The sequence below is a fragment of the Ruditapes philippinarum genome, unplaced genomic scaffold, assembly GCF_026571515.1.
Source record: "Ruditapes philippinarum isolate M1 unplaced genomic scaffold, ASM2657151v2 ctg611_1_1_1_1, whole genome shotgun sequence".
NCBI lineage: Eukaryota > Metazoa > Mollusca > Bivalvia > Venerida > Veneridae > Ruditapes > Ruditapes philippinarum.
Window position 1 is genome coordinate 144,356 of NW_026863843.1, and position 25,632 is coordinate 169,987.

The following is a 25,632-nucleotide window of genomic DNA, read 5'->3' on the forward strand; positions in this document are numbered from 1 at the left end:
GACAGTTGATTAATATATCATTAAAAAATAAAGATTTAACAACTTTGCTAACTAACAAAAAGTATTTTTTATAATCTCTTATTTCCATGATAACATAACATAATAAAATATTCAGTAAATACACAAGTACTGTACATGTATTTAAAAAAAGAAGAAAAATCAAATCTCACTATTCCACATCAGTCATGCAATCTCTAGCTTTTAAAATCCAGTTTTGAAAAACATTGTACAAGTGAACAAATTTCAAATATTTTCGAAACACTTTGTAGTTAACACCATTTAATAAAGTTTATAATCCTTTATTGAAATATACAGTTGATGGTAGTGGTTTACCATATTCAGATTCTAAAACCTTCAAATCCTTTTTGTCCATACTGGCAAGTCTTGATACAGGCATTGAGCTGAAAAATAGATAATGATAGAACTGATTTCTTATTTTTTACGTCACGTGTATATAATGATTACAGTGTTTTTTTTCTTTATACAACTACTACTTAAACGGTACTGTTCCCAATAGAAAATAGACATTAAAATTTCCAATGTTTAAAATGGCTGTTCAAAATTTCCACAAGGCCAAGTGATTTCTCTGAAATCATTTAAATCCAACATATTCATATAAATCACCACACAATAGTAATCTACCTGGACAGTGGAGGCTGTTAGCTATCTTTATTTATGATGACTAATCTTATTTGTAGCTGAAAAAATGCATAAAAAAATTCACAATTTTAAGTCAAAATAATGCATTTTTTCCAAATCAGTCTGGTACCGGCACCATTCCCAAGGTAGAGAAAACAAGAACGTGTTTGTTAAACACAAATGCCCCCGGCTCAGATTCTTGTCAGTAGCAATATTTCAAAAAATGTTTACCCATTCACTCTGTTATGGACAGAAAAATTGCCAAAAAATTGTAAACACAAGTTATATAGCTTGACAAAGTCATAGCATTTTGTAATTGTCAAAAATATAAGTTGCCAAGTCATTGCTCTGACTTGTTAAGATGAAAAATATTCAACTTCATGCAAGTTATCTTTCTACCAAATATGAAATACATCTGTCATTAAATAAAGGCTATATGGGCAAAAGTGTAAAAATCTATTTTTAGCACAGGTGACCTTAACCAAACTGACCCCTAACTCTATCCAAAAGAAGAAGAATACCATGCAAGTTATCTTCCTACCAAATATGAAATACATCTGTAAATAAATAAAAGCTGTATGTTCAAAAGTTCTAAAAATCTATTTTTAGCACAAGTGACCTTGACCCACTGTTCCCTACCCCAATAAAAATGATGACCATGCAAGTTATCTTCCTACCAAATATAAAATATATCTGTCAATAAATAAAGGCTGTATGAGCAAAAGTGTAAAAATCTATTTTTAGCACTGGTGACCTTGACCTAACTCTATCCAAAAGAAGAATACCATGTAAGTTATCTTCCTACCAAATATGAAATACATCTGTCAATAAATAAAGGCTGCATGGGCAAAAGTGTAAAAATCTATTTTTAGCACTGGTGACCTTGACCCAACTGACCCCTTACTCCATCCAAAGGAAGAATACCATGCAAGTTATCTTCCTACCAAATATGAAATACATCTGTCAATAAATAAAAGCTGTATGGGCAAAAGTGTAAAAATCTATTTTTAGCACAACTGACCTTGACCCACTGATCCCTACCCAATCAAAAGGATGAATACATGCAAGTTATCTTCCTACCAAATATAAAATATATCTGTCACTTAATAAAGGCTGTATGAGCAAATGTGTAAAAATCTATTTTTAGCACTGGTGACCTTGACCCAACTGACCACTAACTCCATCAAAGTTCATGTTTCTATCAATTATAAATAGCATCTGTCTATAGAATAAGGTCAATACACCTGTAAAAATGTAAAAATCTATTTTTAACATTGGTGACCTTGACATTGGTAACATTGACCTTGACCCAAATGACCCCTTACTACACCCAAAGGAGGACCTCCTTTGGCATGACTGTTTGTATTAAACTAAAACATCAACTAAAATATAAAGGCTGTATGAGCAAAAATGTTTATATTTATTTTTTAAACCAGTGACCTTGACCCTAGAGACCGCTCACTCCACAAAAAATTAGAGGACCATCAAAGGTATCCACCTACTAAATATGAAAGATATCATTAAAGAAATTAAGCAATTAGGAGAAATTTAAGATAAATCCAACTTGCCGAAATAGGTTAACCAGACAAACCTGGCCCTATTTTCAAAGTGAAAAAAGGGAAATAACTGGGATATATGGATGACACAGTTATATAACTTGGCAATATCATGTACTTTGTATTGATAAGTAAGTGTGGAAATTATAAAGCCATTAGTATAGATAGAACTTAAGATATTTCCAACTTGCCGTAAAAGGTTAACCATTATTCATCTTCTAAGTGCTGAAAAGGGCAATAACTTGGTAAATATGAAAGCCAGAGTTATGTAACTTGCCCAGATCAAGTACTTTGTATTGATTAGTAAGTGTGTAAACTTAGAAGCCATTGGTACAGGTAGAACTTAAGAAAAATCCAACTTGCCGTTCTAGGTTAACCTCGTACGGACAGACGGACGGACGGTTCAATCACTATATGCCCGGGGGCATAAAAAACACTGTGATTATGTCACATGTCTAAAAATAGAACATCAAACTGTGATTTTATAGCATAATAACACTCATATTCGGGTCTTCTATGTTCAATGGTGGAAAATGTGGGTCGGGTTAGAATTCTTAATTAAATATAAATCTGTTTTTAAGGTGTTTACCTCTTTTGGTTGAACAGTGCACATCCTATTGGAACCATAAACAATAAACTGAAAGTTAAAAAAAGACCTAAATAAATCATCATTTAATGATGTAATTAGAAAACAATATGGTCCTGAAATACAGGACCAAAGAAGCTAGGCTATAATGGTTCATGGTCAAGAACTACTATCAAAGAATCAGTCAAATACTGTTTTAATAAAATCTACCCAGCAGTTAAGAATTAAAAAGCTACTTAGTCTCTATTGATTTTGCTCCAACTGCCATTGAATTAATTTTGCAAGGTCAAATTTTATTTTAACTCACAGACACTTTGGGTATGGAGCTTAAAACCCCTTTAAAATCCAAATAAAATGTATATTTGTCAATCCCAGCACATGTACTGATCATATATATGATCCAAGATTGCATTTGAGAAAAATGCTATGCCACCGCATGGTTCAAATTTCATAGCTGTACATCAAAGGACAAGAAAGTAGGTCACATCATCAAAATCTAGGTCAAAGTTCAATTTTACAACTAAAACTGTGCACATGGTCAAAATGTCATTGCTGTACATCAAAGGACAAGAAAGTAGGTCACTGTCCCCTTGGGCAAGGCATAATTTTGACCCAAGGGTTTAATAACAATCTTGATACAGGTCCACCAAACAACATTTCAAGTCAAATATCTAAGCTATAGCTTTCTCCCATTCAGAAAACATTTGTTTTATTTTCTGTTTTTACTATGTGTACATAATGAGAATCACTGCCCCCGGGCAGGGCCAATTTTTGACATTTGAACAACTTTGGTAGAGTATATCAAACATCAAAGCTCTATGCCTTTAACCTTCAGACAAAAATTTTTTTTTTTTACTATATGTACATAATGAAAATCAATGACCCCGGGGCGGAACCAATTTTGACTCCAGGGCTATAATTTGAACAATCTTGGTAGAGGTTCACTACACAATGTTTCATGCAAAATATCTTAACTCTATCCTTTGTAAATTTAGAGAAGATGATTTTTTAAGTTTAAACTATATACATATAAGATAAACCTATGGCTCCCAGGGGCGGGGCTAATTTTGACACATGAGGCAAAATTTGAACAACTTTGGTAGAGTACCTATTTAACAAATATTAAAGCTCTAAGCCTTGTACCTTCAGACAATAAGATTTTTTTATTTTTTGCTATATGTATATATTGAAATCAATGAAAGATTTTTTAAGTTCACTATATAATCTATATAACACACACACAAACACACAGGTGAATCGCTATATGCCACCGCATCGCAGATGCTGCGGTGGCATAAAAAACTTAATATAAGCCGTTTTGAAAATATTTCAAATTTCAACGTCTATAATAATAGACAGTGAAATTTGAAATTTTTTCAAAACGGCTTATATTAAGTTTTTTTTATGCCACCGCAGCATCTGCGATGCGGTGGCATATAGCGATTCACCTGTGTGTGTTTGTGTGTGTGTTTGTGTGTGTGTTTGTGTGTGTGTTATATAGATTATATAGTGAACTTAAAAAATCTTCTTGTGAAAAACCACTAGTCCAATTTCAACCAAACTTGGCAGGATTGTTCCTTGGGTGAAGGGCTTCCAAAGTTGTTCAAAGAATTTCATTCCATGCAGAAATCTGGTTGCTATGGCAACCAAAAGGAATTATAAGAATAAATTTAAAAAATCTTCTTGTAAAGACCCAAAAGGCCTAGAGCTTAGATATTTTACATAAGGCATTGTCTGGTAGACCTCTAACAAGATTGTTCAAATTATAGCCCTTGGGTCAAAATTGGCCCCGCCCCGAGGGTCATTGATTTTCACTATGTACATATAGTAAAAACTTAAAATACCTTTCTTGTAAAAAACCCAAAAGGCCTAGAGCTTAGATATTTTGCATAAGGCATCTTCTGGTAGACCCTTACCAAGATTGTTCAAATTATAGCCCTTGGGTCAAAATCGGCCCCGCCCCGGGGTCATTGATTTTCACTATATGTACATATAGTAAAAACTTAAAACACCTTCTTGTAAAGACCCAAAAGGCCTAGAGCTTATATATTTTGTGTGAGGCATTGTCTGGTAGACCTCTACCCAGATTGTTCAAATTATAGCCCTGGGGTCAAAATCGGCCCCGCCCCGGGGGTCATTGGTTTTCCTTATATGTATATAGTAAAAACTTGTAGTAAAAACTTCAAAAAAAATTCTTCTAGCAATTGACAAATGCTAGAGGTTAGATATTTTGCATGAAACATTGTGTAGTAAACCTCTAGCAAGATTGTTCAAATTATAGCCCTGGGGTCAAAATTGGTTCCGCCCCGGGGGTCATTGATTTTCATTATGTACATATAGTGAAAAAATAAAAAATATTTTTGTCTGAAGGTACAAGGCATAGAGCTTTGATGTTTGATATATAATATCATTTATAGGTCCTCTACCAAAGTTGTTCAAAATTTTCCCCTGGTGTCAAAATTGGCCCTGCCCGGGGGCAGTGATTCTCATTATGTACACATAGTAAAAACAGAAAATAAAACAAATGTTTTCTGAATGGGAGAAAAGCTATAGCTTAGATATTTGACTTGAAATGTTGTTTGGTGGACCTGTATCAAAATTGTTTTGAAATTAAACCCTTGGGTCAAAATTATGCCTTGCCCAAGGGGACAGTGACCTACTTTCTTGTCCTTTGATGTACAGCAATGACATTTTGACCATGTACACAGTTTTAGTTGTAAAATTGAACTTTGATATCAGGTGACCTAGATTTTGATGATGTGACCTACTTTCTTGTCCTTTGGTGTACAGCTATGAAATTTGAACCATGCGGTGGCATAGCATTTTTCTCAAATGCAATCTTGTTTATATATATGATCAGTACATGTGCTGGGATTGACAAATATACATTTTATTTGGATTTTAAAGGGGTTTTAAGCTCCACGCCCCAAGTGTCTGTGGTATTGCTAAACAGAAGAAACCTTTTCTTTTTGTACATATATCTGAATCAAAAGCTATTTAGTGAATGGAATAGACACTTTTTTGGTGTTTTCCATTCACAAATGTTAAGTTGTATAAAATGATATTTGATTTTAAGTATTTACAAAAGTATTTGCCACCAATTAATTGTCAATAGTATTTTATCCACAAAACCTAAACAGTTATAAACATGAAGCAGATTGAAGTATTTGATTTGTTAACAAGCAAAATAAAGTCTGTTACTTAAACAATGTACTTACGTCACACCAGACAAAAGAACTTGAAGTGGGGCATTAATGATTCTATATTTTTTCATCCAAGCTGTCTTCTCCAGGTGCTCCATTCCAAGAGGTAAAATCACTGCAATTATATTAAAATATCACTCTATATCAAAAACTTACCTTTTTCAGTACAAACAAATAAGAAAATACTATGCCTTCACAATATACACTATAAAATATATTTCAATCCAATACATTCCAGTTTGAATTGTATTGAAATATACTGTTTCAGACTTTGAAAACTTTTAAATGTTCAATGAAAAAGAAACATAATTGAGATTCTTTAAAAAGAACTACAAAGTGATTCATTAGAACTATGTTCTTCCATCTCATGTATGTTTATAAATCATACTTTAACAGTTTTCTCCTTTTCAAAAGATTTATATATCTGTTTTCAACAAGTGGAAAGGGCTTCATAAACAAGAGCTTACCTGAGTGAAAACTGTAAAACTTTCTTTCTATCTAATAATTATGTACAACAAAGTGCAAGGATAATTCTATGATAAAGATTTTTCCTTTGATATAAAAAAAATCCCCAAACAACCAATATTCTAATTTTATTAAAAAGAGTAGATGGTGACAAGACTTTTCCTTGATTTGAACTGGTGGCTTTTTTTCAACCTGATGTTCTACAATCAAACATGTTCAATATATCATTGAATGCTCATTTCTGTCAAAATCTACCATATGGTCAAGGAGATTTTTTGTTGAAAGAAATTGTGGATAATAGAACAGACAAAACACAATGCCTAACTGATGAAGGGCATCGTGCTATCTCACCTCTGAGCACTATAGGCTCAAGTGAGCTAACAAAAGATGCTCTATTCTTAGTAGTATAAAACAACGATGTGGATGATATAAGGAATTAAAGAGTTAACAAAGGGCTGTAATCTGATCGAAAATCCATGCATTAGTTAGGGTTTTTGGTAGTCATCTACAATTATGATTCTAAAGACATGTGCAAAGTCAGAGTTCATAATATTCAAATCAATCCCAAATTTTCATGTAAGTCGGTCATGAATTACTGCATGAAGACAACCAGCCAATGAAAATTGTGATCAAAATTATAACAAGAATACTTACACATTCCTGGTGAAGCTATCAATATACGGCTGAATGTTACAAGGCCAATTCCTTTCAGGGCAGCGTATCTGGACTGTGATACTTTCTTGTTATCCTCATCATAGACTGATACACCATCTATCAATTCACTAAAATTAAGGTTAAATAGTATACATAGATTCACTTGGTAATGTTTATTGCTAAACAAGACTTAAAAGAAAAATTTCATGACAAATTTATCTAGTTCAAACTTGCATTATTTACAACACAAAATATAATCAATAACCTTAGGAAGACTATTTATGTAAGCAGAGTGTGTTCTGTAGAAATCTTTTTCTAAACTTAAATGATATTCATATTTATTATATACTTAAAAATGAAATATTGAGAAATATTGATGAAATAAAATGCGCATTTTCATTTTCCGTATTTTCACTGTAAAAATTTATTTTTCACTGCAGTGAAACATATTTTCCGTATTTTCACTGGTGTCCTGCCGGACTTCTTTCTTTTAAATTCTGCCAGTACACAAAATTTAAGGGAAAGTCTTTTAAATTTTAATGTCAAAAAAAGAGAAAATGTATATAATAAACAGAAAATTCAAAGTTTTTTTCTATAAATACATGATTTATTTTCATCTTGTGGCATGAAAATTACAATATTTCACTCGTGGCTACCGCCACTCGTGAAATATTTATTTCCATACCACTCGATGAAAATAAATCATGTATTTATAGAAAAAACTTGAAATATCCTCTATTTATTATATACTTATAAATGAAATATTGAGAAAATATTGATGAAATAAAATGCGTATTTTCATTTTCCGTATTTTCACTGTAAAAATTATTTTTCACTGCAGTGAAACATATTTTCCGTATTTTCACTGGTGTCTTGCCGGACTACTTTCTTTTAAAATTCTACCAGTACACAAAATTTTTTAAGGGAATGTTTTTCAAATTTTATCGCAAAAAAGAGAAAAATGTACATAATAAACAGAAAATTCAAAGTTTTTTCTATAAATACATGATTTATTTTCATCTTGTGGCATGAAAATTACCAAATTTCACTCGTGGCTACCGCCACTCATGAAATATTTATTTTTATACCACTCGATGAAAATAAATCATGTATTCATAGAAAAATCTTGAATATCCTCTATTTCTGTTCTTGCTGCTTAAAACAGTTTTCTTAAGTAAAGAAAATATCATCATTTCCTATTAGATAACATCTTCCTGTACTTTTGTTCATTTGTTACTTTTAACCAGTTGCATATTATATGGCTTGGTTTAATAAAAACTGAAACTTCAGCGATATTTATATTGAAATGGAAGTCAGATTATTTTAAATTACACAATACTCTTCTCACAGAGATTCTAGAGAGACTTTTGAATTTTTTATTATTTAAGATACATTTTAATGACCATAAAAAATCATGCATCTTAAATCCATTGTTAGAAAAAAATCTCACAATAGATAAATAAATAAATATTTTTCTTTAGCAAACAAGAGGTCATCAAAGACAGTCCTTTGCTTCATAAAGGTACCTCACCTCATAAATGGTGAGTCTTTTTGGCCTGATAAGATGCATTATATTTCCCTATGTAAGGATATTTTTCAGTTTTCCTCTGATGCATGTATCTACAGTATACACCTAACTTGCTTCATATGAGGTAAAAAAGAAACATGCCTTTGCCTCATAAGTGGTATGTTCACCATGTTTGCAGCAGCAACAGCAGCAAAGGGAACAAATCTCTGCATCAAAGGTGAGGCTCTCTGAAATGTTATACATGTATTCTGTTTCATTAGAATGAAATAATGTCTTGATACTACTGTTCATGACATATATGTATACATTATAATTAATGTCTCATGAAGTCGTTCTATTTTTTTTAGGAGGTTTTTGTCACAAAAACATATTATGTCCAGGGGCGTAGCTAGGGCTTGAAAAAATATACGCAAAGCGAGGCACGAAGTGCCGAGAGGGGGAGCGTGCGGGAGGGGGTGACCCCCTCCCGCTGGTGGGGGTACGGGGGGTCTCCCCCGGAAAATTTTCAAAAATTAGATGTTAAATCGTGGGCTCTGGCATGTCTTGAAGCACCTTTTGCACGTAAAGCATGAAGCATTTTCAAGTCATTTTTCCCCATAAATTGATCTCGTTTTACTTTCTAGCTTATTTCATTATAACTTCGGACTGATTTGTAAAGAAAAAAGGCAGTGTATGCCTTATAGTTATCTTATTTTACACGTGCATATAAACATACACAAACAATTTTCCATGTGAGGTTTAATTAAGGATGCAGATCATGAAATTGGTTTATGTATGAATGTCCGTTCAATTGTAAAACGCATTTAACCAGATAACAAGTTTTTTTAGCATTTCTCATCAAATCAGTTTGGTAAAAACGGCTTTTCTCTTAAGCCTTCAGTCTTATTTATCTAAGTGTATGTATTATTTCCAAATGCACAAAAAAATTATACTCTGAGAACACTTCTATTCCATCGTAAGAAAGTAGGGAAATTACCAGATACAACGAGATATTAAATGGTCTAATGATCACTCTATAGGTCTCCTCAGGCGGTGATGAGAAAGTAACGGACTTACTCATAGATATATTTTGTTGCCCACAAAAAATATGGCCGGCTCTTGTGATGGAATTCATGTGCTCTTTTGAGTTTGTGTGCCGATTAACGACTTTTCTTGCGTTGCTCCAGTCAATCAACGGACGAGCAACAACCACATTTTCAGCCGCATTAAAGGCGAAACATGGAGCACAAAATACCCCATCAAATAAATGATGTACCTTAAGTAGATGGGTGCTTTTTTCGAGTTCTCTGAGAGGTGCAACCCAACCTGTATGTGGCTCGAACCGTTCAGTGAGGACTACATTTTCTTAGAATCTGGCATTCTTAGTCGGCTTCTGATATTAATACTTCCGATATCCAGGAATCGTGCTCCCAGGGAGCTTCTAGAGGTTGTCGAGGGGAGAAGAAGCAGGGGGAGACAAAAAGGTGAAGGTGGGCGAAGAAGAAGGGGGAAAAGGAGGCGCGACATAGTTGTCTGATTTGCTGATCACAGGAGGGTCACATGCCAGGTCTTGTGAATTCTGTTTAGTTTCTACCTGGTCAGATTCATTATCGACTTGAATGGGGTCCTGTTTTAGGACCATAAAAAGGGTCGCTTGTCCTGGAATTTGGCCTCTGTTTCTTTTCATTTTGACAACTAATTACACAACAAAAAATAAATTTTGCCCCGAGATGATGATTTTTAAAATCTTGATCTAGAACTTAAAAGATTTAAAGTCATTTTAAAATAGAGCTATTCCAAAGGAAACGATTTAGAAAGGATTGGTCTAAATCTTTAAGAAAAGTCTTAATAATCTTTATTTTCTGAGAATTTAACCAACGATAAGTTATTATGAGCCTAGTTTGTAGATAAATTAATGCTGAGCTTTTCATTTATCCCTCGGCAATAAGTTTGTAAATGCTTCGAGTTAACGAAAAACTTAAATTTCTATTGCACATATATAACGATAATTAATAGAAACGTCATACGATAGAGTGACGCAATCATAGTTTACACTTTGTAGTAAACAGTATGACGCCTGAAATGGAGATCTAAATCTATTGCGATAAAACCATTAAAACTTAGATTTTCTCTACTTTATTTTTTTACCTTCGGATTTTTTTATACGCAATTGCGTATTGTGCGTAATGGAAGCTACGCCCTTGATGTCTCCCACAACTACATGTAGTTATGGTACTGATCACTCCTGTGAAGTTTCGTTGAAATCTCACCAGCAGTTTAACCTGTGAAAACCAGACAAGATTTTTCTACTTTTAACTCTGTTGACCATTTTGTGCAGCGAAGTGGAACATGCCAGGAATACACTCAATAGCATGAAAAGAATGAATGTATTAATTATCCTCATACACAATGTAATGCCTGCTCTAGAGGAATTTATGTATAATTTACATACCTTGGCTAGGTAAGACTTCAAACCAAGTGCTGTAATTAAAGCACTTCCAGTAGCTGATACATATGCAACCCCAATCCTCCTGAAACATTTATCATAGATATCTTAATATGACATTATTAGAAAGAATTTACAAAAGGTATTTTTAATAATTTTATATAAACTTCATTGTCTTTATGTTATCTCTTTATAAAATTATAAGAAAGAACTTGCAAATTCTACATGAACTTTATTTAAAAAAGATTATAAATATCAACAATAACAGACAACAGCTTTGATGACCTGCCAGAATTTAACAAAATAAAGTTGGCCAAATGAGATGCATGTCCTAAAATAATGTCTTTATAGAATGAAACTGCGTTCTTAAGATGCTGTCATTTTGTCATGCATTATGAATGAAGTTGTGAATTTACGCTATTGTAAGAAAATAGTAATGCTTTAAATGATCAAAATGTTCATGAAAAACAAATTAATTAAGACATGGTAAAATATGCAAGAAAAATATCTGATATCTGCTACAGTACCAGCCCTTTTAATTTATTCATATTTTACTTTAGTTAACTGATAAACTTACTGTGGTGTTATCTCTGACTCGGCATTTCTATTGGTGTAGTTGACTAAAGCATTGAAAGACTGGTTAGCCCACTGCCAGAATATAACAGCTTGTGTACTCCTATAAATAAATCCAGAAACAAATTACTTGAATAATGATGTGACACTTAAAGGAAAATTAAAGCAGCAATTTGATATCCTCACTGTAAGATACAAACAAGAAGCGCCGCAATGCTACGAAAACCAGGTTTTTAACGACCAAGTTTTGATGTGACAGCAATCAATAGGTCAAAGTGCACTGAAATTATTGAGTAGAAACTGAAAATTCCATTGTAAGCAAATGACCTTCACCTTGCTTCCAGATATCCAATTAGCAATCCAAAGCTGCCACACAGCAAGTTTGGTGTCAAAAGGTCAAAGCAAACTCAAGTTTTTTATGTGAAATTGAATACATTAACCTTGATCACAGACACCCGGGTAGCAACCCAAAGCTGCCTCTTGATATAAGCTATCCATACACTAAGTTTGGGGTCAATAGGCTGAAGCAAACTCAAGTTATTGAGCAGAGTCTGAATTTCTATTTTTAGTAACAGTGACCTTGACCTTGATCACAGACACATGGGTAGCAATCCCAACCTGCGTCTTGATATAAGCTACCTACACGCCAAATTTGGTGTCAATAGGCCAAAGCAAACTAAGTTATTGAGCAGAAATTGAATTTCTTTTTTTAGTAACAGTGACCTGACCTTGATCACAGACACCTGGGTAGCAATCCCAAGCTGCCACTTGATATAAGCTACCTACACACCAAGTTTGGTGACAATATGCCAAAGCAAACTCGAGTTATTGAGCGGAAACTGAATTTCTTTTTTTTGTAACAGTGACCTTGACCTTGATCACAGACACCTGGGTAGCAATCCCAAGCTCATCGTCGGATAACCACGGCCGAACCATTAACATTTGATTGCATGTTATGTGACATGTTTATTAATCGTGGGTATCCGACGATGTCCCAAGCTGCCTCTTGATATGAGCTACCTACACACCAAATTTGGTGTCAATAGGCTGAAGCAAACTCAAGTTATTGAGCAGAAACCAAACGTTTCACAGGGATTCTTAATTTATTTACATCAAATATTTAAAGTACCTATGTTGCAGGGATTTTTTCCCAGGATTTTGGGAACATGACCCATACCCATGGAATTGGGAATTTCAGCGATGTTTTGTTAAAAATTGGGAAAAAATGCATGACTGAAATTTTGCAGTGATTAAATGAATGCAAACAATCACTGTCTAGGATTTAAACACTTATTACAGTGAAGAAGCCCTTGTTTTCAAGATTTTAGAATTCTTTATTCAATATTTTCATTTTGTAACTTTCAATTGGGGTTATTTTCCTGTGGATTGGGAAATTAATATACTAGTTTCAATTGGGAATATGACCCAATAACGGCTATAAAATAGGCAAAAAAAAATCCCTGTGTTTATTTGCAATTACATACAGTTACATATTATTCCTTCACACAGTTATGTATGTTAAGTCACAATGGTATAAAGATGGCATTTTTATTTTAATTTTCTTTGTGACTGTATTAAGAGACTCCCAGTCATATGTGACCTTTTTTTGAAGGTCCCTTGGAAAGTCACATATGACAAGTCTCGACTGTATATTGCTGAACGAAACAACAATGTTAAGTTCGAAAAAAAAGTATGTGATTTCGGATGTACCATATTTCAGATACATGTTTCAGTTGTTATTTATTTTGTTTAAAGCTTGAAAATATCAAATGATGTTGTAGAAATATAGAAAATACATGGTTGATGTCGGGATGTAGAAGTTTTATCCGCTGAGCGAGAAAGTGTATCACTTTCGCAGCGAACCGGATAAACCTTCTCCAGCCAAACATCAACCATGTATTTGATTTATCCTGCTTTTAATAATGTTTTTAGAATAATTAAATGGCTTCATTCTTCTTTTTCCCGATAAAATAGCATCTATATGTAGTTTTGTTTTGCTGCTAAACATGTGACGTCATCATATGACTTAAAGACTGGAGATAGATAAGTTTATCCGGCAAGGCTTTATCCGGCTGATGATATTGACAGTAGCAGCTTAAATGTTCATTTTCATAATTACAAGAGCGATCAGTAATCACATGTGTCGCCTCATGATGGCCAATTTTATGTTGGGACAAGTTTTGTGACAGACGGACAGACAGACGGACGGTGCACAACTAGACATGGTACTGATCATTCCTGTAAAGTTTGAATAAAATTGCACCAGTAGTTTTTGAGGAGAAGTCTGGACAAGCTTTTGTTTATCTGGCAACACACAGAAAAAAACACCTTTTTATCAAAGGGCCATAACTCAGCCAAAAATCATTCAACCTGAAAACCCGTGCAATATGCGCAAGGACTTGAGCTACAGATCAATCCTGTAAAGTTTCATTGAAATTGCATTAGTGGTATAAGAGAAGTAGTCCGGACAAACTTTAAAAATAAAAATTATTAAAGGGCCATAACTCTGACAAAAATCATTGAACCAGAAAATGCTGACAATAAGCACAAGTAGACTTGGTACTGATCATTCCTGTAAAGTTTGGATGAAATTGCACCAGTAGTTTATGAGGAGTAGTCCGGACAAGCTTTTGTGTATCTGGCAACACACAGAAAAAAAACACCTTTTAAACAAAGGGCCATAATTCGGCCAAAAATCATTCAACCGGAAAACCCGTGCAATATGCGCAAGGACTTGAGCTACAGATCAATCCTGTAAAGTTTCATTGAAATTGCATTAGTGGTATAAAAGAAGTAGTCCGGACAAACTTTAAAAATAAAAATTATTAAAGGGCCATAACTCTGACAAAAATCATTGAACCAGAAAATGCTGACAATATGCACAAGTAGACTTGGTACTGATCATTCCTGTAAAGTTTGGATGAAATTGCACCAGTAGTTTATGAGGAGTAGTCCGGACAAGTTTTGTGATGGACGGACAGACAGACGGACGGACAGACAGACGATGGAGAAGTGATCCCTATATGTCGCCACTACTCCGTAGAGGCAACACAAAAATGGAAAATTTAATTATATGTTTGCATTGTTTTAAGCACTGGTTTGTGCTTGCTTAAAAATCCCCCTATTTTTGGTCCAAATCCCCTGCTTTTTAAAGCCAAATCCCCCTATCTGGGTGGCTGGAAATATGGCATGTATGGGCCAGCCTGTACATCCTTACAGCCTGACCAGGGTCTAAACAGTTGACTGAAGTACTTCAAATTTTCATATTCACAGCTTCAAGTCCATTTAAGAAATTCAGCTAATGTAATAAAGTCATACTTGTAGAATGTAATCATGGCACCAATGAGAATCATTCCACCAGGGACATAGAAGGACATTCGACCAATCACATTCTGTAGTTCACCTGTGTCAGGATGGAAGGCAGAGAGACACATTCTCTGTGCTTGTCTCACCTGTTGTACTGTGGTGCCAACTGGTTCCTCACCTTTCCTTAAAGTATTTGAAAATACCATCATAATAATATAACAAAAGGTATGGTTTATGTTAACTATTATTATACTTTTGTATTCTGATAAGTTGTGTTACCATAATGATACTATTCCTTACAAAGTATCATTCTGTCTATTCTGTCTAACATTATATCATATTACGATTTGTTAACTTTGTTATGTTTTGATTATTACAGTAAGAATTAAAACAGGCTGTGAGGGATAACCATTGGTCATTTATTTTAAATGTATTTCTTATTGGAAACAAACTAATCACTGACAAGAACCCATAACCAAATTTTATTCAAGAAATATATCACGTGGAAGTGAAAACCCAATTAATACACCATATTAGTTTTTTTGTTTGTTTTTTTCATGTTGAATAAAAATTGATATTAATAATTGAAAAAATACCTATACTGTGAAACAAGCGTCTTAGCTTCCAGCAAGCTTTGTTTTGATGACAATGAAAGTCTAGGGTCTGTTACCCATGTAAAATATTTTAAACGCCCAATAAAAGTATTCTGATCCCATATTGGTTTATCTAAGTTGATGCGACTGTCTGCCATTTCCTAAAATAAAAGATAAACATTTCTCCTTTTAAAAGTTTATATTACAATAAAAATCTGAATGGTTTACACATAATTTTATTGAATAATTTTTTTATGTTCCCACTTTTCTTATCAAAACAAGGACCTCTGTATGATTTTCTTGAGATGTGACTTAATATGACCTAGTTTTTGACTCCATGTGACCTATATTCAAATTAAGAGATCGACCAAGAAAGACACTTGAAGTAAGTTTCAAATTGATTTGATAACAAATTGATGAACTTTGTATCTAGATGTTGTTTCCTTTTGATTTCACCTTGTGACCTAGTTTTTGACCTCCATATGACCAATGTTGAAATTTCCATGGACACAAACCATGTGTGACAAAGTTTGATGAAAATCCAATAAAAAATGTGACCTTTAGAGTGTGGATATTATCCTAAAATTATATCCCATTTTTTACTTTTGAACTTTTAGTTTGTCCTTGACATTGGATCTATCAAACTATGGAACTCCTTTTATTCAGCAACATAGTTAACTTACATGTAACTGAGATAAACATCCTAATAATATAATATTATTCAAAAATTGTATAAAATTTCCTATGATGGCCCTGCATTGTTCACCAGAATCAATGTTCCAGCAGTGTTCAAATACTTCTACCAAATTTCAGCATTGATGGTCCATTAAAGGGAGCAAATTAATGTTTTATTAGCATTCTTAGGTAAGCTCAATCAAAAGATGATACACATCAAGTGTCATTGTTACCCATCTTCTAATTAATGGAAAAAACTTGCTTAAACATACATGTACATGTAGTTAAAAATTTCTCATATAGGGAAGAAAAATTTGATTTGAATACAATTTGATCTGAGGATGCTACTGATTATTTTGATGATAATCCATCCATTGATTCGTTAAAAAAAAGCCATTAAAAGTTATGTCTAAATTTCGCCCTAAAGGGCACTAAATTACTTTAAAAGATATTATCAGATTTCATTTTTAATATCTATTTTTAGCTCCTGTGACAAACTTGTGCATCAAACCAGAACTATATATGTAACTGGTACAAATTCACAATTATAGTTCACTGAAATCAGATAACTAAATAGATTCAACTTTTAGAAATGAGCTAAATAAAAAAAAAAAAACAAAAAAAAAAAGTTATGCATCATACTTACAAACAGCAGATATGTTTATTGTCCACTAAGGTTTGAATCTAAATATCCCAACACCATTTATGTCATAACCAGATCACATACCTACTAGACTAACCTACAATGAAGATGAATATGTAAATAAAGTAAACCAGTAACAGTATTTAAATATTGCTTACTCACCTGAAAATAATAATTTCTATCTATATCAAATTTCAGCATTATCCTGTTCATTTCTTACTCCAAATTATTTTTATAGTAAATTGAAGGAAATATCACCTTACAATATAAAGATCACATCAGCAGTAACAAACTTACATATTTTTACCACTGACTTGTCACAGACAATACAGCAAACCTCCATTAGTGTTGTCTGATTACCCACCTCAAGCCACATAAACATGGAAGTTGACTGTAAAAAATTTGTCTTGGATTTTTTAGAGTCAATGCATTACTAGGAAGGAATCATGCTAGTGCAATTCCAAGGAAATTATTATCATAATTTTTAAATAAATGGAACAATTTGTCACATTAGTGCAGTAACAGGTCAAGTCCTTCTAAAATTATATTAATTAATAGGAGTTAAGCAGTTATTGCACTTAGAATTTTTTACTTTTTTTTAGTAGTCACAGTAATCTCAGTTACAGTTGTATATATCCAATTTCATTGTTTTTACTATTTATATATTAAACCATGGCAACTTGACCTTGAAGATAAAATTGTTAAAACAAAATGAGTTACAGATCCTTAAATAATCTTGACTGTCAATGTAAAATTATTGAATTTTGCTTAGATTGTCAAAATTATGTGATTAGTTAATGAATTTCATTTATAGTAAAATAAATGAATCAAACAATCTTTATGACAAACCTGGTGTGTTTAATAATTCAAACATGACCTTAACCTTTATTTGACCTTAACCCTAAAACTCGGCCTATGCCGGTTCTAAACCTGGATTCAGAAGGAGGAAGGTTGTGCGCAGGGCCAGCACCCAAGCTACATTAAAAGACATAACACACCCACAAACACACAACAACCGGATCTAAGGCATTGACAGGGAGGAGAGTGAATGTAGCAGAGAAATCTGCAAACTAGACTACTCTCCCCTAAGAAAGACTCACGGATAGGATTTTGTGAATGTACAGACTTTATACGAAACAGGAAGGGCAGATCAGCTGTCTAGAGAGATGGAAAGGTTCCACCTAGACATCATGGGTTTAAGTGAGGTAAGATGTAACAAAGCTGGAAAGATCATGCTAGCCTCTGGACAAACTCTTCTGTTTTTGGGTCCAAAGGACTACGGAGTGGGTTTGCTTCTTACAAAGACTGCCTTCAAGAGCCTGCATGAATGGGAACCCATTAAATGACCGTTTGTTAAGAGCGAAGTTTCAAATTAGTTTCCAGGAAGTCACCATTATACAATACTTATGCCCCATCCAACCAAGCAGATGACGACATAAAGGAAACTTTCTACGTCCAGCTACAGAGTGTTATAGACAGGGTCCCCAAGTGTGACATCAGACTAAGACATGAACACCAAGATTGGATGTGACAACTCTGGGAGAAAGCTCATCATTGGAAAACAGGGACTGGGAAATGGGAGAATAAAGAACTCTTCACTGACTTCTGCAGCCGAAATGATATCTAGTCATCGGAGGCACCACATTTGCCCATAAGGACATACATATGGTCACATGGACATCTCTAAACAAATCAGTGAGGAATCAGATAGACCACATCGCAATATCTCGTCTATGGAGGAAGACTCTCAGAGATGTCAGAGCTCACAGGGGAGTTGAGTTCATCATCGCAGAGCTTCAGGTCAGGATTGCAAGTATCAGGAAGCAGGGGAAAACCAAAAGTCCATCCTCCAATACATCCAAGTTAAAATCTCCATAAGCAAAACAAGAGTTCTCCATCAATCTGAAGAATAGGTTTGAAGCTCTGGCAGAGATGTAGAACAGAAATGGAATGAAAAGGACACCTGCACATCAGTCTGCAAGGAGAACCTAGGGCACCTAGACATACAAGACCTGGCTCTCAAGACAGAACCATTCAGTAGATAAAAACAAAGAGGACAGCAAGACAGAGGCTTCTTTAAGCAAGGACAAGAGAACAGAAGCAGAGAGCCCAGAGTGAATGCTATGCCATTCAGAAGGAGGTAAAGAAGAGCTGCAGGACAGACAAGAAGACAAAGTTTGACCACCTGGTACCAGATTACTCGCCAACTAGCAGGATGACTAAACAGCAGCACAAACCAGTGAAGAATAGCAGAGGAAACATCCCGTCAAAGCCAGAAGAACAGCTAAATCGGTGGATCAACTCTTCAACGCCACACAGATTAGCCTGCCACCCACTATAGAAGAGGGCCCAGATCTGGACATCAACACATGACAAGTCACCAAGCTGGAAATCACCCATGTCATCTGCAAGATGAAAAGTGGAAAATCTCCAGGACCTGACAAGATACCACCAGAGGCAAAGAAGGCATTGGCAGAAGTCACAGCACATGGGAAAAATTGCATGACTTAAATTTTCCAGTGATTAAATGAATGCAAAGAATAATTGTCTAGGATGGCATCTACCAACATTTAAACACCATAGCAGTGAAAAGTTCTTATTTTCAAAGATTTTAGAATTTGTTATTCAATATTAATTTTTTTATTTGGCACTAAGGCCCCCACGGTTACACGTTTAAACGGATTTGTTTTGATTTTCATTCCTAAACGTTTACAATATTTTTTAACATTTAATAGGAATGACCATAATATTGTCTTACAAAATATCTTAACCATTGCCTGTAATCACGGCTTTTATCAATTCCAGTTGAATTATTCCAAAGTAAAAATAAAAAATGTACCCGGTGTTTACAACCCTCCAAACAGCATCACCGTGCAATAATCACTTGTGGCATAATATATTTTTGGTAAAGTTCATTTTCCTTTGATCTTTCAAAAGAGCGAAATGGGGATACAATGCAGAAAATGTGTGCCGACTCAATCGTGATGAGCCCTGAACATTATTTATTTGTACATGTATTAAAAATAGAAAGTATGTCATCATTTGCCGACTTGAATTCATGGTGTAGTATAGTACATAGAAGTACCACCGTTTAAATGGTATCGTTTCGCTTCTTGGCAATCGTGTAAATGTTTACAAAAAACGTGGGAGTCATATTTGGCACTATGGCCTTCCCAATAAGATAGTCAACATAATTTGGAGCTTGTACAACAATCTCTGCCAGGTCATCTACGACATGGATCTCTCAGAACCTTTCAAAGTGCATACCCGTGTCAGACAAGGCTGCTTACTCTCCCCAATGATCTTCTTCATCGTTATAGACTGGGTGATGAAAAGAACCTTGGCTAGACCAAGAGGGAAACAATGGAATGGATCCTGACAAGCCAGCTGGAAGACCTTGATTACACAGATGAGGCCATCCTTAAAAAAATGTTTGTTTGCAGTAACGCGACCGACTCACAAAATTTGCCCCTACTCAAAATTTTTTTTCATGGTCTGGATAAAAAAATAATTTTTTTTAATCAGAAAATTATGCCTTGTGCTTTGTTTTCATTCTTTTAAAGGTTAATAGAAGAAATAAAATGTATGTCTTATTAAATTAGAATTCAGTTATCAATTTATTAATTGTTACCAGATTATCAAAGCATATATTGTCCAGCATTTTGAAATTCCATGTTTATTTGGGTAATCAGACAAGCCACACAAACACGAACATTTAGTAATTTAATTTAATTGCAAACGTTTCGGCTATATGCCTTCATCAGTGCAAAACATAATAAAATTACCGGAAGCGACGTCATAACGGAACACGCGTTAAACGCGCGAAAAACGTTATGGCGTTTAGCGGCAAAACTATGATAACATGTAGAAAACAAATATTTATGCTATAAATAAAGCTGGTACATGAATTAAAATGGATCAACAGTGATACAGATGTCTATTAGACAGTGTTAATAAAAATAAGATAATAGACAAACATATTAATATTCATGTAACCTATTATATAATCAAACAATACTTTATTATTTAGTCCATTTGGAATCATAGTATTTAATTTATGGATCCAAAAAGATTCTTTACATAACCGGTCCATGTTGTTTGTCTATAATTTCTATAGGTAAAATGAAAAATCTGACAATGAAACACTTATTATCGTTTGATCCGAAATGGGATCCATCATGTGAAAACTGGATTAACGTCACAAATTTCTTATATCAAATCTATGTTTATTCATTCTGCATGATACATTTTGATTAGTCTGAACCCTACGTATTGCTTTTTTACAGCCTTTACATGGTAATGAGGTAAATTAAATTACGCCGCGTAGTACAATTAACATCATTGTGTAAAATCAAAAGAACTAACCTGTTATGCTGGCTATTTAAATTGCGGAACCAACAATTATAATTTTTTACAATGTGAACATCTACTTCGCTAAACATTGGCTAGATAAAAATTGTGCGATAAGTAAACACTTCTAATAAAGATAATCTCGAATGTTTTTTAGGACGTCTATATGCTAAAATAGGTTTGAACTTTGTTATGTATATTTTTAACGCTTACCCTTATCAGACAAAAGTAATAGAATCCCAATATTTATTTAAGATTTCACCAATATTAGGCAGAGATGTATTAAAACATACAGTAAAAGGTATTATTGAACTAGTATTTTTTAACGACAGACTTAGAGCATCATTTTTGGGACATGCCTTCAATTTTAGAAAACGCTTTCTCAATAATAGATTTAGGATAATTTCTATCAGAAAAATATCTATTTAACGTATCTTAAAGACTGCTTAAAAGTACCGTCATCGGAAATGACACGTCTATAACGTTTAGCTTGGACTAAACGGGATACCACGCTTACATGATAAAGGATGAGAGGATGTAAAAATCTAAATACAAATGCATATTTGTAGGTTGCCAAAATATAATCGGTAACAATTTTTCCTGTTACGTCTTTAGATACAGAAACATCAAGAAAAGGTACCGGAACTTTTAGAAATATTGTAAGTGAATTTAATATTCGGGTGGAAACTATTTAAGGAATCTATAAAAAAGTTAAGCGTTTCCAAAGAATCATTCCAAATCATAAAAATATCATCTAGGAAACGTAACCAGACATCAGGTTTTACATAAGTAGAGTAAGAAATTGCCTCTTCTAGTCTACCCATGAATAATGAAGCATAAGAAGGTGCCATAGGGCTTCCCATTGCTGTGCCCATGGTTTGTAAATAACTCTGATCGTTAAACTCAAAGCAATTATTATGTAAAACAATATTTAACAATTTCCTTATATCATTAGCTTTTGATGTTATTGTTTCCTTTATCTTTCTTAAAAAAATATATACAAGATTCAATAACTTCATTTATGAGGGATATGTATAATGATGAAGGGTAACTAGATAGGTGTCTTTGTTTAATTTAAGATTACGAACCTTATTTTAGGAAAGTCGGTGGTATCCTTGATATGGAAGGCAAACTTTGCATATAAGGATTTAAAATAAAGTCTAGGTATTTCGCTATGTTCTCAGTACTGGAGCTACATGCTGAAAACAATGGGACGACCAGGGTATCCAAGAGGAAGTTGCTCATCATATGATTTATGCGTTTTCGGTAAAATGTAAAATTGAGGTGTACGAATAGTAGACGGGAACATGTCAAATTGTTTAGTAATGCTTACATTATTTTCCTGTATTTCATTTACACATTCTTCTATTTTTAACTTAGTCAAATTATGTTGTTCCTGAAGTGAATCGACAACTGAACGATGAGCGATATTACAAAAAAGTAGAAAAGGAACAACATAATTTGACTAAGTTAAAAATAGAAGAATGTGTAAATGAAATACAGGAAAATAATGTAAGCATTACTAAACAATTTGACATGTTCCCGTCTACTATTCGTACACCTCAATTTTACATTTTACCGAAAACGCATAAATCATATGATGAGAAACTTCCTCTTGGATACCCTGGTCGTCCCATTGTTTCAGCATGTAGCTCCAGTACTGAGAACATAGCGAAATACCTAGACTTTATTTTAAATCCTTATATGCAAAGTTTGCCTTCCTATATCAAGGATACCACCGACTTCATAAATAAGGTTCGTAATCTTAAATTAAACAAAGACACCTATCTAGTTACCCTTGATGTTTCATCATTATACACAAATATCCCTCATAATAAAGGTATTGAATCTTGTATATATTTTTTACAGAAAGATAAAGGAAACAATAACATCAAAGCTAATGATATAAGGAAATTGTTAAATATTGTTTTACATAATAATTGCTTTGAGTTTAAACGATCAGAGTTATTTACAAACCATGGGCACAGCAATGGGAAGCCCTATGGCACCTTCTTATGCTTCATTATTCATGGGTAGACTAGAAGAGCAATTTCTTAACTCTACTTATGTAAAACCTGATGTCTGGTTACGTTTCCTAGATGATATTTTTATGATTTGGAATGATTCTTTGGAAACGCTTAACTTTTTTATAGATTCCTTAAATAGTTTCCACCCGAATATTAAATTCACTTACAATATTTCTAAAAGTTCGGTACCTTTTCTTGATGTTTCTGTATCTAAAGACGTAACAGGAAAAATTGTTACCGATATATTTTGCAAACCTACAAATATGCATTTGTATTTAGATTTTACATCCTCTCATCCTTTATCATGTAAGCGTGGTATCCCGTTTAGTCAAGCTAAACGTTATAGACGTGTCATTTCGATGACGGTACTTTTAAGCAGTCTTTAGATACGTTAAATAGATATTTTTCTGATAGAAATTATCCTAAATCTATTATTGAGAAAGCGTTTTCTAAAATTGAAGGCATGTCCCAAAATGATGCTCTAAGTCCTGTCGTTAAAAATACTAGTTCAATAATACCTTTTACTGTATGTTTTAATACATCTCTGCCTAATATTGGTGAAATCTTAAATAAATATTGGGATCTATTACTTTTGTCTGATAAGGTAAGCGTTAAAAAATATACATAACCAAGTTCAAACCTATTTTAGCATATAGACGTCCTAAAAACATTCGAGATTATCTTATTAGAAGTGTTTTACTTGATCGCACATTTTTATCTAGCCAATGTTTACGAAGTAGATGTTCACATTGTAACAATATAATTGTTGGTTCCCAATTTAATAGCAGCATAACAGGTAGTTCTTTTGATTTACACAATGATGTTAATTGTACTACGCGTAATGTAATTTACCTCATTACATGTAAAGGCTGTAAAAAGCAATACGTAGGTCAGACTAATCAAAATGTATCATGCAGAATGAATAAACATAGATTTGATATAAAAATTGTCACTTAATCCAGTTTCACATGTTGCGATCCATTTCGGATCAAACGATAATAAGTGTTCATTGTCAGATTTTTCATTTTTACCTATAGAAATTATAGACAACAACATGGACCGGTTATGTAAAGAATCTTTTTGGATCCATAAATTAAATACTATGATTCCAAATGGACTAAATAATAAAGTATTGTTTGATTTATAATAGGTTACATGAATATTAATATGTTTGTCTATTATCTTATTTTTATGTTTATTTGGGAGTACAGTTCAATAAAAAAAAAAAAATCGACCTACCTACCCACTTTGAAAATTCTGGGTCGGGTTACTGCAAACAAACATTTTTTTAAGGATGGCCTGACATTAGTCTCCTGTCCCATACCTGCAACCAGATACAGACAAAAAAAGCAAGAATACAAGAAATAGCCAGAACAACCGGGCCAGAGATCCAAAAGTTTGACAAAACAAAATGCCTGAGTTAAAACCAGGAAATCACGGGTATTGACATGGAGGGCAAGGGGCCCTAGAAGACCCTTTTATTTCCTTTTTCTTTCTTTTTCAGCTTGTCAGTAAAAAACAGGAGGGGACAGGGGGAAGACATTTAAGGCTAGGATAGGAAAAGCCTGTTATGCTTTCCCTACATTAAGGGCAGTGTGGAAGAATCACAACATCCACCTGAAGACTAAGTTGAGGCTTTTCAACAGCAAAGTGAAGGCCATTCTTCTGTATGGTGCAGAAACATGGAGAAGGACCAACAACTGCAAATCTTCATTAACACATGCTTGGGGCAGATCTTTCGGATATGGTCATGGGCCAGACAGGATCTCAAACCGAGAGCTTAAGGACAGAAAAACAACCAATCACAGACTCCATCTGGTACAGAAGAAATGGAGATGGAATGGACACACCCTGCAAAGACAATAGTCCAATATAGCCAGACAAGCCCTAGATTGGAATCCTCAAGGCACCAGACGAGGAGGAAGACCCACAAACACAGGTCTAGCGCAGCACCTTAGATATAGAGCTCCGCAAAACAAGGATGTCATGGGGAGAAGCCAAGGCTAAGGCCATGGACTGTTGCAGGTACACATAGACTCATTGTAATTTGTTCCTATACCTATATGCTAAACCCTGCAGTAAAAATTTTGTGAGAAGCAAAGTCTGATTTACAGTCCGATCCTACAGAAGATTTAAAAAAACTATCATACAAATAAATCATCTGAAAATGATAACGCTAATCATATTAACAAAGTGCAATCATGAATCATACCTGTTGGTAACTGATTATAGTTATTCATCTGAGGCGAATCGTTTTGGGACGAATCGTTACATTTACAGGTGGCTCGAATAGTTTTGGGCCGAATCGAAGTTAGGTGAATCTTAATATTAGCAACAAATAGAACTGCATTCGCCAGATTTTAGGATGGTATAAATTTGAATTTGAAGCTTAACACAGTATATTATCCT

General features: G+C 33.9%; 1 protein-coding gene across 2 annotated transcripts; it reads right to left on the reverse strand.

Annotated features, from left to right (window-relative positions):
• LOC132723474 (sideroflexin-2-like) lies at positions 1–25,582 on the reverse strand. 2 transcript variants are annotated; one of them, XM_060708197.1, is made up of 11 exons: positions 25,436–25,582; positions 16,850–16,943; positions 15,532–15,689; positions 14,948–15,118; positions 11,634–11,732; positions 11,063–11,141; positions 8,773–8,858; positions 7,104–7,231; positions 6,000–6,099; positions 2,785–2,832; positions 1–401 (listed from the first exon to the last, which is right to left on the reverse strand). In XM_060708197.1, the coding sequence occupies exons 3-11, from the start codon at positions 15,684–15,686 to the stop codon at positions 290–292; spliced, it is 978 nt and encodes a 325-aa protein (XP_060564180.1). In that variant the 5' UTR covers positions 15,687–15,689; positions 16,850–16,943; positions 25,436–25,582; the 3' UTR covers positions 1–289. The 2 variants fall into 2 exon arrangements, with proteins under 2 accessions (XP_060564180.1, XP_060564182.1); XM_060708199.1 differs by lacking the exon at positions 25,436–25,582 and adding an exon at positions 17,144–17,165.
• Between the last annotated feature and the right edge of the window lie 50 nt (positions 25,583–25,632).